This window comes from Corvus kubaryi, unplaced genomic scaffold, assembly GCF_017639235.1.
Source record: "Corvus kubaryi isolate FWS band 111438036 unplaced genomic scaffold, C.kubaryi_AGA036_p1.0 37341, whole genome shotgun sequence".
Taxonomy (NCBI): Eukaryota; Metazoa; Chordata; class Aves; order Passeriformes; family Corvidae; genus Corvus; species Corvus kubaryi.
The window spans coordinates 3218365-3232448 of NW_024581112.1; the positions used below are offsets into that span (position 1 = coordinate 3218365).

Consider the following 14084-nt stretch of genomic DNA (forward strand, 5'->3'; position numbering starts at 1 on the left):
CTTTGTCTACATTATGTATACTCCCAGCTATTGCCTGTAACACACAGAAGTATTTAAATCTAAGTCCAATTGTGTAGTTAATATCTGATTTTTCCAAAACAGAAGTGATACTTCTTTTGTTCACCTTCACAGGCGCACACAAAATTACCATTTGCTAGTAGGATAGGTTTTATCCTTCATCTTTCCCATTTCTGTTGCATCTAAAGATGCTTTGTATTTCTCCTTCCATTTGTTCAGGTTATTGGCCTGTGTGTGCACAAAAGGTGTCTGTTGTAGCTATGGAGACTTGATAATATCATACACTCTTCTTGAAGAGGTTTATGGACATGTCTTGAGTGAGACTGTTCACAGTGAATGTGCAGCTTTCACTCTGAGAACTAAAACACAGGCAGATGAAAAGCAGGGGGTAGGCAGCTACTCTTACTTTATTTCTGCCCGTGAGAAACTGACAGTGTAGAAGAGGCAGGTTTATTTAAGGTTATACAAAGAACGTGGCAGAACTGGGAATCTGACCCGAATATCCAGGGACCTAATTCAGTGTTTGAACCAGAGGCCATCCTTGTTCTCTTCACTTTTTTTTTTGCTGAACTCTGAATTACACTGACTTTTCATTCATCCTGTTTTTATCAAGCTACATTTTCAGACTGAGTTGCACTCGCCTGGGCCAGTGGGCCATTGGGTATGTGACTGGCGATGGGAACATACTGCAGACCATACCTCACAATAAGCCTCTGTTTCAAGCTTTGATTGATGGCAGCCGGGAAGGATTGTAAGTACAAATTCTTACAGCCACCCTGGCTATGAAATCCTGATTTCCTTGTTCTCCTAATTCTTCTATAGGTAGTTAAAGATGTTTAAAACAGAGAATCTGCATATGGTGGTTAGCATTCTTTTGGAGTTTAAGGACCATTTATTTAATTCACTTAAAAAGCACTTGTTTCTAGTGAATTCCATTTACCAGAGTTACTGAAAGTTAACCAAAGTCATATCTCATAGCAAATAAATTCCACGAGAAAATAAAATGAGACAGCTGTTGCATTGATCACTCCTTCCCCCCACAGCCCCCCACGAGTTCCCAATGCACTTAAGCTTGTTGAACAGTTATTACTTCCAGTTACTCATGTGTCTAACTCTGGACAATGATTTGAAAGCTATGTAATTGCTTTTTTATATATTGTGCAGCCAGAACATTTTCCACATTCTAATAGTTTACAGAAAAGATTTATAATTATTAGAGAATGTAAGTTTATAGGGAGAAGTAGTACATTTTTACTGGGTTGGCTGAACTAACAGACAAATATTTGGTGTTGGAATCTTTTCACTGGGATACATGTTTTGGTATACGCAATATAAATATATATAATGTGAGAGAAAAAGGGAAGGTAGTTGATGAATCCTCAAAAAAAAAAAAGATTGATAAATCTTTTGCAACCATGTATTTTTTCTCAGTCCTACGCAGTCTAGTATTTTTTTCTGGTATGATGATTTCATACTTGTAGTAAAAGCACACTTATATTGGTAGTATTTCTCTCTGACAAAAACTGGAGCTGAGAATATTTAATGCAGAGTGATGTTTTTGTACCCTATAACTTTTTCATTATGTGACATAACAATATGTGGCCTTTAAGAAACTGTTTGCAAGTTACAGGTAACATAAACCTGAATATAGAAAAATCTAGGGTTGCTGTAATACCATTTAACCTATTGCTAGTTTCCTGCGTGACTAAAATGCTCCCATCATGTAGATTCTTGTCATAATATACAGATATGCACATAAGTAATATTGTGTCATATATAATATATATATCACAATACAGATACACACAAATGTGTTACCATCTTTTCTGCTGCTTTACTTGAAATAGTCTTAAGAGTCCCTGAGCATGATGCTCTCAGTGGGGAAATCACTAGGAAGTATGAGCTCACTGTGAAACAAAGATCTGAAATAATACTCTTTTGAGCTACCCCTAGAAGGTTATCTGCTAATCAAAGCTCAGATGCGTTCTGGTGGTAGCTCTGCAAGTGATGTCAAAACCTTTCCTCTGCTCTTACAAATATGCTTGAGCATGTGTCAGAATGAATATGTAGCAATTCAGTTGCATTCAAAAGAAAAATAGATGGCTGAGGAAAGATGATTTATTTTAGTAATGTCTACTGTAACTTATTCTGCCCCCTTGAAATTTTTTAAGTATGATTTAGCTAATAAAACTAAAGATATGTGCATATTTATAACAGTCTTCTTGTGATGCAGCTATCTGTTCCCAGATGGACGAAGTTATAATCCTGATTTGACAGGATTATGTGAGCCCACACCACATGATCACATAAAAGTCACACAGGTATGTTACAGAGTTTTGAGTTACTTTGTAATCTTCACTTCCCTTAGTATCTCACCTAGCAATAATAATAAACTTTTATTAAAATGTGAGTAATAAGTTCATAAGAGTGAAAATAATGTTGTTGATAAAAGGGGCTTAGGTGAAAAACAGGATAAAAATCCTTTAAACTGTAGAGCTGATGGTGATGCAGATGGCATGTCTTGGAATGTTTTGTTTATTGTGAGCCTTTTCCAAGTGAGAAGTGTTTTAAACAGCTATGAAAGGTTTTTCTGATATCTGTGTAACAACAGGTTTATGTAGCTTGTTTTTTCCTTGCTAATAGCAGAGGGAATACAGAAACAAAATGAGGATCAAATAACAGTTTTGAAGCCTGAGTAGGAATGGTACAGTTTGTTGGCAAGTCCAGGAGGAGGAGTATAGTTCATACATCGCAAAGATGTTCCGGGGTATCCAGTTCTCTCCTTTGTTCTTTGCCTATGGTGCAAATGAAAAAAGAGATCGGGAAAACAGCAGAAGTAATTAAATGCCTAAACAGAGTCACTTTGCAGAGAATTGCAGAGAAAATTAGAATATGAAGTTGTGTTTAAAGTCTTGTTAAGTGATGGTGTGATGAATTGTGCAGATGTTTGGTAGTCAAGTAGTAGGAAGTAGCCCCCCCAAGACAAATGCTTGATTAAAAATGGTGCTGAAATCAAGACTAGAAGGTTAAGGCATACTGTGTAGAACATTTTTCCTGATGAAAATATCTGGAAGACTTGAGGATATGTTCAAAGAAAGACATCAGACTAAATACAAGCCATACTGTTCCCAACGATCTTGTTTCCTCAAATCAGACTGGATGACCTGCTGAATCTTCTGTACTTCTGGGTGCTCCATGTGCATTCCATCACCAGAAGTATTTTAGAAAAGAAGCGTTCTTTACCATCTGTGGTATTATCAGAAATACCATTACAAAAATATCTGTTTTGTAAGTAAGAGAATTCCTAAAAACAATTACCTGAAGAAAACCTGAATACTTCCACTTGTCTGACTTCCATCTTTCCCTTCCAGTCTTAAGATAATAATGAAAGAGTAATGGAGATTTATCAGGTATTTGTGTTGCGCAGAGCAGTGCTCTAGCCCATATATTCACTTTTTCCTCAAGGAAAGGAGAAGCAGCACGTGGTCAGTGATTACCTTGTTCTTCACAAGCCAATCATTTTATTTCGAATCCATTGAATGAATCTAGTTGTGAATCCAGTTGTTTGTGAACATGTAGTTATGAGGACATCATTAGCTAATTATGATGGTGATTCAACAGTGTGAATTATGTGAGTCTACCTTAAATAGTATATAACTGAAGAGGTTTAAAGTTGTCACTATACCTACCTAAACTGTGAAAAGATGGTATTGAAGTGGCTGCAGGGCTAGATTGCTGCAAATGGATTCTTTGCTGAAGCTCCACTGTAAGCATCTTTAGTACACTGACTACAGCTGCAGATACAAGCTCTCTCTTTTGTTTTCTCTTTTTCTTAGCCTCATGTCCCCTCACTTTACTTAGCAGTAGCTGCTTACTTTCCTGTGACCTGGATTCTCCTTACTTTAAGCTTTCAAAAATTGGTTTTTCAAGGCTAAAAAAAACTTATTTCAATACAAATGCATTTAACTGTCTGTTCCTCAACAATAACTAATTCTAGAAAACTGTTCTGGACTTGAGTTTTGTCTGTTTTTTATTCCTCCTAATGGTGGTGTTCTACCTTCCTGTCAGTCTTGTAAGGAGGCAAAGTACTGAATAATCTGTGCATGACTGTTGCCAAGTTATCCTGCAGGGTGTTCTTGCCATGCTTCCTTCACAAGGATTGTGTACTTTAACATACTGCTATACAGTGTCCTTGCTGTAGGTAGAAAGCCCTCTCACTTGTCAGTTTTCAATCCTATAATATTCTTAGTCCTAAACTCATACCTAGAAATGAAAATCCTGGTTTTGTCCCTATTCATCACTTAGCTTTTCACTTGCAACTATATGTTCATTTTCTTCCTTCTAGCTGCAACCAAAGAAAAGCAGATGTGTGCCTTGCATAGCAGTTACATGTTACAAGTCTGTACAAAATCTAATAGGCACAGATATCTTAAACACTTTTTGGCATGAGTTGTAGTATATCCCAGGTTTGAGGAAGCAAAAATGTAAGCTGTTTCAGTAACCTTAGTGTGGCTTTTAGATCAGTAGCAAGAGTTTCCTTGATAAATAAGGAAAGCAGATTGGGAAACGGCATTTGGAGGAGTATATTCTTTGTGAACAGATCATTGGGAAGAAGTAATCACTTGACTTTCTTTTGTTACAGGAGCAGTATGAATTGTACTGTGAAATGGGTTCCACTTTTCAGCTGTGTAAAATCTGTGCAGAGAATGACAAGGATGTGAAGATAGAGCCTTGTGGACACCTTATGTGCACTTCTTGTCTTACAGCATGGCAGGTACTGTCATAATTTAGTTTGTGGAGAAGAGAATGAATTTCTCTGTTACATTCCTGTTTACAATGTGGGTACATGATTACTTTTCCAGGTGCAAGGATGTATATATTTAAAATGATAAACTTCATTTTGCAAACCAGAAATCTGTGAAAAGCAAAGCTCCAGGAGTCTTTGCAGTCTGGACTTGTAGTTTTGCCAAGGCCATTTGCTGACTGCTGCTGAGTGGAAGCTATTTCCTGAGTGCAGTACCTACTCAGACAGTACAAGCTGGGCATTTGGTGCCAATTCAGTCACTTCATGATGTATTTAAAAGGCACAAAGAAGACACGTAGCTGCTGGGAATGGATAACTGACTAGACAGCATTTTATGAGGAGAAGGGATGTCTTTGGTGAGAGAAGGATTCAGCCAGTAGTACAGGTCATGAATTGACCTGTGGAAAATAAAGCTTTTAGGATGCCTGTGTTTCACGTTAGAGATGTGTAGCACTAAAACATTTTAGATGGTTGTTGGACTAAGAGATTGAAAGGAGGGGAAACTCCCTTCTCTCAACATCATTTATGGAACATCAAAAAAACCCAGAGACTTCCTGGTGACACAGGTTGGTGTGTTTTGTCCCATCTTGTTCACAGATGCACCAGTCTGTGGGAGAAGGGAGAACAGGTATCTTTAGTTCAGGGCAGTTGACCTAAAAAGTAAAATCTAAAGCTAAGGTCATTCCTCTTTTCAATTATGCATTGTCCCTGCCCCTTCTTTCATATCTATATTTTATGGGGAGAAGACTCATCCAGTTCTCAGAGAGAACTTTGCTCCACAGTTTATAATCAGTCTTTGCTTACAAATGTAGTGAGAAGAGTAAAAAGAATCCTTGAGTCTAGTCCATTTTGGACCTGCTTTTAAATGAGTTCACCTCCATTAATGTGTTTTCATTCTTATATTTGTGGTATGTCTTCATTTCATGTCATAATTTTCCTTTTCTAATTAGGACATTTTCTACCTAATTAAGAAAGTCTCAGTGGCAAACCAATGTGATATATCAGAAGTATAATTTGAGTTTTTCTTCCATTAGCAATAAAGCTTTCTTGAAAAAGAAGTACTCTCAGTTTCCAATTTTGTGTTCTTTGTGAAATCTGAGTTTGATGTTCCAAGCACAAATCTTTCAAACTGGCCATAGATCAGAAATTCTGAGGAAATTCCATTTGAGGTGTACTCACGTAAGGATATTTATTTCACTACTAAGCAGCTGCTGAGATGGAACAATGTTTCTCATTTCAGGAGTACCCTTTCTCTATTCTTTCAAGTTTCATTCTGAATGACAGACATAGAGGTCTGACTGCATAAATCATTGATTTAAAAAATTCTGAAAAATTCTGGGAGGTCTGTAGTTTGTTGATTTTGTTTGCTTGTTCATTTGTTTTTTGGCTCAGCTGACAGGGCTAAGCAGAAGCCCTGACTGAAATCTTTGTACTTTTGGTTGTCGGGTCATGGTAGGAGCATGTTCCAATCTTGGGGCAGTGATGTGCTCTGACTCTGGAGGCTTGAGAAGCTGAGGTCCCCAGTACTTGGCTGAGGGATAGGGATTCAGGAAGATGATGACAAAGCATTTTAGGCTCAGAGAACTGACGTGTTTGAAAGCACCAGGCTTCATCAGAACATTGCTACCAGCTGTAATTGGTCAGGTACATTTCAGACTTCATTACAAATTTAACTTTTGTATAATTAGCTAGGCAATGAAGAAATATTACATTGTAACAGCATCAGCTGTTGTGAGCTTCTGGTGGGTTGTTTAATTGGCAGCATAATGGCTCATTAGGCATGCCTCAAGAGATCCAGTACAGATGTTTCCACTAAGCAGAAAAAAATTGAGTAAGCAGCATCAGATCTGCATAGAATACTAAGGATGATTGAGCTGTTCACCTTTCTGGAGCTCAGTTGCTCAAATAAGACTTGGTTTACTTGTTTCCTTTTTTTGTTACACAACAGGAGTAAAATTTACACCACAGAAGTCTGTTGTCTGAAAATTACATGTTTTCTAAAAGCATATGGGCATATAGGCTGTATCGTAAGGCTCATAATGTTCTAAATAACCTTTCTGAGAGCATGGATAAGTGTGTGTATTAATACAGACATCTTGGATATATATTCATACTATTGAATACGAGTCTGCTGATGTGTTTGGTTACTAAGGCTTTTTAAAAGAAAGGATGGAAACTGCTAGTGCAGAACTATTTGACAACATAGGTACAAGAAAGCCCTGAAAAGTAAAAGCTCTGTGCCTCGTTGATAAGGGTTTTTTTAGAAAATGAAGCTGTAAGGAATTGCGTAGAGTGAGGGAGGACTTCTGTTCACTTGACAGTGGGTACTTCAGTAGGACCATGTCATTTGAAGATGGTTTTTGAGGTAGTAATGTTTACTAATTAGTTGTACTTATGGTGCTGGAAGTAGAGTACATATGTCTTTCCATACAAAATGAAAATCCACTACCAATCCTGCAAATGATGTCAAGAGACATCATTTATACTTACCTGGCCTTGTGATGCAGCTCGTCCAAAAACTCTTAATCGTCTGTCAGTTTAGTAAGACTGGCAAGTGTCAAGATAAAAAAAAGCTAGAAAAAATTTAAGTTGTTTTTACATCTGAGAAATCAAAAACCTGTGCTTGCTTGGTTGTACTTCAGTATAGGTAAGTTGTTTAGACTTAATTTTGGTGTTCATGTCACTTAAGCTGTCTGTCTACCTGACTGCAGTTACAACACAATGTGATTCTGATATCACTTTGAATTAGCTTGAAATCTCAAAGCTTCATGGTTCTTCTGGGTGTGGGTTTATTTGTGGTTTTATTTGTTTGGTGGTAGATTTTTTTGGTTTTTTTTTATAATTCAAATCTATGTTATGCTTCTTGATGGAAATATTTCTTCGTAAGTGCTTGAAAGACTTTTCTCTGGTTTTTGTTCCTTAGTAGTCTGAATCTAAAGGCTTCTTGTTTATTTCTCATGAGAAAAAAATACGTATCTGAAATAAGTAAAAGGAATTTAATATGGCTGCTTGAAAATCATTGAACACATACCACTTAAAAAGTAAAATTCAAGTAGTTCTTGTTTCTGGTAACATGTGAAAAGAATTCCGTGTCTTATAAAATGTATTAAAAATGTAGTTAAGTCCTGATTTTTTATGTAAACTTAAGCTGTTTGTAGCTTTAGGTGTTCTGAATGCTAGTAATGCTGCAGCTGTGGTGGATTGAATATGTTTTTCTAAGAAGAGCTGCATGCCATAAAACTTGCCTGCATTTCCTAACTTCACATGACAAAGAAACCCTTTATCGTTAATATAAAAGATACAGAATATAATGCATTATATCTGTCTACACACCTCACCTTCTTTCTCTTGAAGAAATAGCAAAATTGTAAGCCTGAAAGGAAACATGTTGCTTCCTGACCTGTAATATTAAGACTGTTTTAGTGCTTTGTAGAGGTAAGTTACATTTTCATTAGTAATTTAAGTGAAACTTAATCTGTTGAAGAGAGACAGCTTTAAAAGTGCTGTCATTTTAAGATTTACTATAGTTAAATATTTGTTAATCTGTTTCCTGCTTACTCCAGTACTTCTTTACAAGCTTTTAGAGACCAGTTACGAATGTTTCTGTGCAAAAGGTACAAGTCCTACTTTTAAAATTATTGCTGGTTTTTTTTCTTTTTTTTTTTTTTATATTTATCTACTTTTTTGTCTTGCTGTAGGAATCGGATGGCCAAGGCTGCCCTTTCTGCCGCTGTGAGATCAAGGGAACTGAACCAATCATTGTGGATCCCTTTGATCCCAGGGATGAGAACTCCAGGTGCTGCAGTATTATGGATAGCTTTAGTATGCCCATGTTGGACTTGGATGACGATGATGATAGAGAAGAGTCTCTAATGATGAATCGTTTGGCTTCAGTCCGAAAGGTAACTTTTCAAACGCTGTACCACAGCTAAACCCAGAATGTTTGTAAACAAAGCTGCCTGTAACTTTAAACAATGAGAGGTTGCACTTCATGCTTCAGCTCTCAGCATTTCTCTCAACAGTTGTTGGGTTGAAAAAACAAAATGCATCAATACTACAGCATTAAAACTGAAGTTGGATTGGAGAAAAAAAATATTCCAGATTCTCAGCTGATGTGAACTGAGATAGCTTGTTTTGTAATGGGCAAAGCATGAATTTGCACCAGGTGAAACTCTTACCCAAACTATTCTGTATGGACAATTCCCCAAGCTTTTATTTGTAAAGAACAAAAAAATTCCCATATACATTTGTTTTCTGCACATGTGTGTACACATGTATAGAGTGCTTTAGGATTAAACTTGAGTTTTTAAACAGTTTTCAATATTATTACTTTACAGAAGTGACTTGACACCTAATTCATATTGTACACATGTAGCTTTTAGTTACGTTTCATGTGAGTTGTCTATGATTTTTTTTTTTCCTGTAATTTTTAGTATTAGGTACTCTTAGTGGGAAAAGTGTTTTTGAGATTGTCCATAGTGACTTTGTGTTTTGGGATGTTTTTTGAGCTGAAAGTGCTCTGTGTTAAATTCTGGGATCTTTCATTGCAGGAGATTTTATTACTGATAAATAAGCACTGTCACTGAAAAAAGTTTATTTTGTAGTGGTAGTTTTTACTACTGTATTTTAGCCTGGGATAGATATTGTCAGAGGCCATGCAACACTGATTTTGACAGAGCATTTACTAGATTTTACCTTATACTAAGGTCATCTAGATTGAATCATTGCCTTAGAATTAATTCTGTAACATCTTACTTTCCCATTTCCTTATCATCGTATTTCTTAAGAAAAAAAGCGTTCTTCACCCTCATATCTGAGAGTATCTGTCAGTTAATATACATGCTTCTGATGTCCTTCCTAACCTCTTAAGGCTTATGAATCATTCTTATGTTGTGTACGTAATACAACATGGGCTACCCCTGGGAGCAGTTTATCCTTCCTGCCTGGACTTAAATTGCAGTCTGCAGCATGACCTCGGTGAGATAGCCTTGAATTGATGGGCTTTTATAATGCTATCACTTCCATGATAAGGCAAAAATGCATTATGCCTTTATCAAAAGAAGGAACAATAGGTTTACTATAAGAAGTCATCTTTTCGGTAGCCACCAAGAGCTTGAGTGTTTAGGTGCCTTGCTATTTTTGTTTCATTGATTTCATTGTTCAGTGAAAGAAATCTTCACCCTGCCAGCCTCTTTACTTGAAATTGTTGAAATATTGCATCATTTGGTGATGTTTAGCTGCTGTTTTCTTAAAATTGTTACCACTGGTTTTGCAGTGATGGTCTTAACCATACCACCTGTGTGTAATATGGCATTGTTTATTTATACTTCTTGTTAGCAATGTCTTCATCAGACTTGCCTATTTCTTTAATCGTTATTTTTCCTGCTAATCAGTGTATCTTTGGAGCCTGCAGAAAGAAATTATATTTTTCTCTACGACATTGTGTAGAACTTTACTCTTTTTGGGATTTTCTTTTGTTTGTCATTGATGCTGTTCTTATGAACAGGGTACTGCATAGCAAACTATGTTGTAGTAACATAGTTTGTTGAAATGATGGAGGTTACATGGCAAAGACAATAATTTAACTCTTGCAGCCAACCTGCTGGTACTCTTGTTACTTTGTAATCTCAGTGAATAACTTCTTCAATTCTTACTTTATTGCATGGGCTGTGGTAAGCTTCCTCAACATAAATCTGTTAATCCTTGAAAATCTAATGGACTGTATTTGTGTCAAATCACCTGGCTGACCATTATAAGAAAAATCTGGCTAGTACTGAGCTGGGATGTTAAACTTGTTAGAAGAGGAGAGTTTCAGGGACATGAAGTTCTGATGAGGTGACTGTAGGGCTTCACAACGTGTTGTGGAAATACTCAATCAGATATCAGAAAAAATACCAGTTCTGCAGTTTATCACTGTTACCCTGAACTGTTCTCAGAAACTCTAAGAGTTATCTGAATTAAGTCTCTGAAAGACCTCAGACTTGAAATTGCTTTAAGGAAAAGAATAATCATGAAGCTCCTTAGTCATTCTTAAAAGACATTAATAAGTGGATGCACATTAAGAAAAATGAATAATTCTTGCTAGGTGTTATGTATGAGTCAGCAGTAGCAGCAGATCACCTCTAACAGGCTTTAGAGAAATCCACTGCAGTTAGGCTGTTTATCTGCCTCATCAAGCAGCTTATTTTTTTTTTTTATTTCCAAATTGTCTTCAGATATTTCTTAATAAAAGAAAGATGGAGAGTGGTGCCAAAAGCCTCTGTTAATTGTTTCCTTGCGGAGAAATTTCCAGCCCAGTGGTATCAGATTAGCTAATGCAGTTATTGCCCAAAATTTTCCTTTTCTTAGCTCTATACCTTTTCTTCTAGTGAAGCACAACATTATGAAATGCACATTAAAAAAGTGCAGATTACAGGCTCAGGTAAATACTAAAACCAGCTTTTTTTTTCTTTTGTATTGTTTTTAAAGAGGACATCTGAATCTCTAGTAGAGTATGTTAGCTATTCCATAATGTTTTATATTTAATTGTCCTAATGAAGGAGGAGTTCTCTGTCGCTTTTCCTTGGTACAAGACATAATTTGATAATCTTCTTTTAAAAAGAAGGGAAATAAGGCAAATGGATAGTGCAGGAGTTCTTGCTAAGAGAAAGTAATTTTGAATTGATAAGTGCTAAGGTAATTGTTTGATTCAAATAATATCCCATGAAAACATAGAGGAGGGCTCTACCAGTATAGGAGATTAGGAGGTTTTCAGTACCTGAAAGTGAATTAAAATTGTCTATAAACACTTTAGTCTAAAAGTAGATGAAGTTACCCCATCTGGAGAGTTACTGTCTTCTCTGAAATTAATTTCCTAGATATCTAAACACACAAAAACCTGGTTGATTGATTCATGCTGTACTTTAAAATAATGATAGGAAATTGTCAAGGCTGAAAGACACAGTTTGCCATGACTAGGTTTCTTCCAGCAGGTGAGTTAGGTCAGACTTGGTAAATCACTACAAAAGACCTTGGCTCTCAAAATATGGGAGGAGACTGTTTTAACTCCTTTCCATATTATTAAGCTGACTTTTTTCTGGTAATGGAAGAAGGTATGTATTACATAGTAATAATGTTTTTTATTTCATTATATAAAATATAAAAATATGTAAAATAAGACTTGAAATATGTATCCAGATATTCCCTTCAGCAGTACCTGAACCCATACATACATGTCACTTCCTTGGAGCACCTGGTTGGTGGGAATTTATTGAGATCATGTCACTCAACAGGAGTAACTTACTTAACTGATCAGTTACTAGTATTTGAAGGGTATAAATACTGGGAGGGAGTGTGCCTCCTCTAATTACTGATTCCCTTGGCAGTGTGCTGCTGACTCTCACAGACCTAACTCCCTCTCTCTACTTCACATACATTTTCTTGGGTCAGCAAAGATCAAATAGGGAATAAATCTGTCTTTTTAAAAACATGTTTATAGTCACCAGTGTTAAGTGACGTAAATTCATATCCTCATATAAGTTTTTAAGTCCACATAATGCTGGTCTGCCTAGGTCACAGCTTATCTTAACAAGAAGTAACAAATACGTGAGTTACTTTTACCTGATTATAAATAAAGAAACTTTAGAGAACTACTTCTGTTGTAGGTCTGCTTGGATCATCTTAGATGCCTCAGCAGTTTGAGTTTGCTCCAAGGACATTAACAGGCAGGATAATATTCCTCAGTGAGTCAATTGTAAAGATTTATGTTGAGTATGCTTTTCAAATGTGCCTATCTGGCAGAAAAGTATTTGAAGTTAAAACTCTTGTTTCAATAGGCTGACTGTTAGTATTTCCATCAGAAGAAGCCTTGACTAGAAATTGTAATCGGGCTTTGGAAGCAGGCTTTTTCTTGAATTCGCAACTGCTTGGGGCACACTGATACCAGTATATCCCAGTAATAAATACATCTGATGGAATAACACAAGTGTTTTATTTCTGCAGTACAACTGCAAAGTCAGTCACAGCTGCTTTTCCCTTGGCAGCAGTCACGCCAACCAGATGAAGTCCATGTTGTTACAAAGGAGTCTGTGTTCTTCTCCTTAATTACATCTTTATTGCACAGGTCTCTGTATGGTGCAGCAGAGCCCCTTTGTACACTGAAGGTCTGTCTTCTGTCACTGCCAGTTCATTTGAGTTAGTTTGTGCCTTAATCGCTTGCTTGTTTAGCTTTTTGTCACTCTGCTCTCTCATTGCACATTTTTTCCCAGCATACAGAAAACACACAGAAATCTCCAGTAGGTGACAAACGGAGAAATTTTAGGAGAGTGAGCCAAAAAGAGTAGATACTAGTACATCTGTCAGTGCCCTGGTATCCACATGAGATGCAGCCATCTTGTTGGCCGAGCTGTCAACACACATCAAATGATGCAGCTAGACAGGTTGGATGGGGGTGGACTGAAAAATATGGGATTTTCATAGTGGGAATATGATGGAAATCTGATACTGAATGCTGAGGTAAACCGGTTTGTTGCTGTGGAATTGTGGAATACTTGGTTTTATTTTATATTTAGTATCAGTGGATCCAAACAAGGAATTATTAGTTTGTCCCAGCAAAGCTTTTGCTCTTATTTCAGCACCAAGCAGCTTGCAGCTATTTTCCTTTTTTTTTTTTTTTTTTTTTCCTTTTCTTTTATTGTGCCTGTTAAGTTAGCCTTTAACCTATTGGCCATAATCAATTCCCTTTTTGAAATCTCAGCATGTTCTGTTAGCATTTTGGCTGTAGTATAGCATAGTAGTCCTGGGGGCTGAAAGATTACTTTGCAATTTTGAAACAAGACATAACAAGGCATGGATGTAAGGCTAAATTCAAGTCCTTTCACGCATTTACTACTGTGAAAATCTTCCATTTTGTTTTGTTAGTTGTGGTTTACTGTCCATGGAATGTGATAGGGGTAGCCAAATGCCAAGCATATATGGAACTAGAAGTCTATCACATAATTCAAATTGTTTTCTTCATTGGGTTTAAAAGCATGTCAGGGTTTAAGGATCTTGAACTTTTAAGTGAATGGGTTTTAAATGTGAATATTCTGTGATTTTTTGGCTCTGTGAAAGCTAGAGTGTTGTTGCAGCAGGAGAAAAGAAGTCTGACATGGATGGGACCAGTGGTCACACTGAGGGAAGAGGGCATCATTTTGCCTGATGATTCTTTAGGGCAGAACTGTGTAAGAGAAAGTTGCCAGATGGAAACAGGGATGGATATTCTTAAAATGATATCACTACAGTG

General features: G+C 36.7%; 1 protein-coding gene across 5 annotated transcripts in view; it reads left to right on the top strand.

Moving 5' to 3' along the window:
• The window catches only part of CBLB (Cbl proto-oncogene B), a 128154-nt gene that overhangs the window by 84752 nt on the left and 29318 nt on the right, over window positions 1–14084 (top strand). For all 5 annotated transcript variants that reach the window (XM_042031631.1, XM_042031627.1, XM_042031630.1 and 2 more), the window contains exons 7-10: window positions 632–769; window positions 2252–2339; window positions 4661–4792; window positions 8521–8724. In XM_042031631.1, the coding sequence (XP_041887565.1) occupies window positions 632–769; window positions 2252–2339; window positions 4661–4792; window positions 8521–8724 (562 nt within the window). The remainder of the gene's footprint in view (window positions 1–631; window positions 770–2251; window positions 2340–4660; window positions 4793–8520; window positions 8725–14084) is intronic.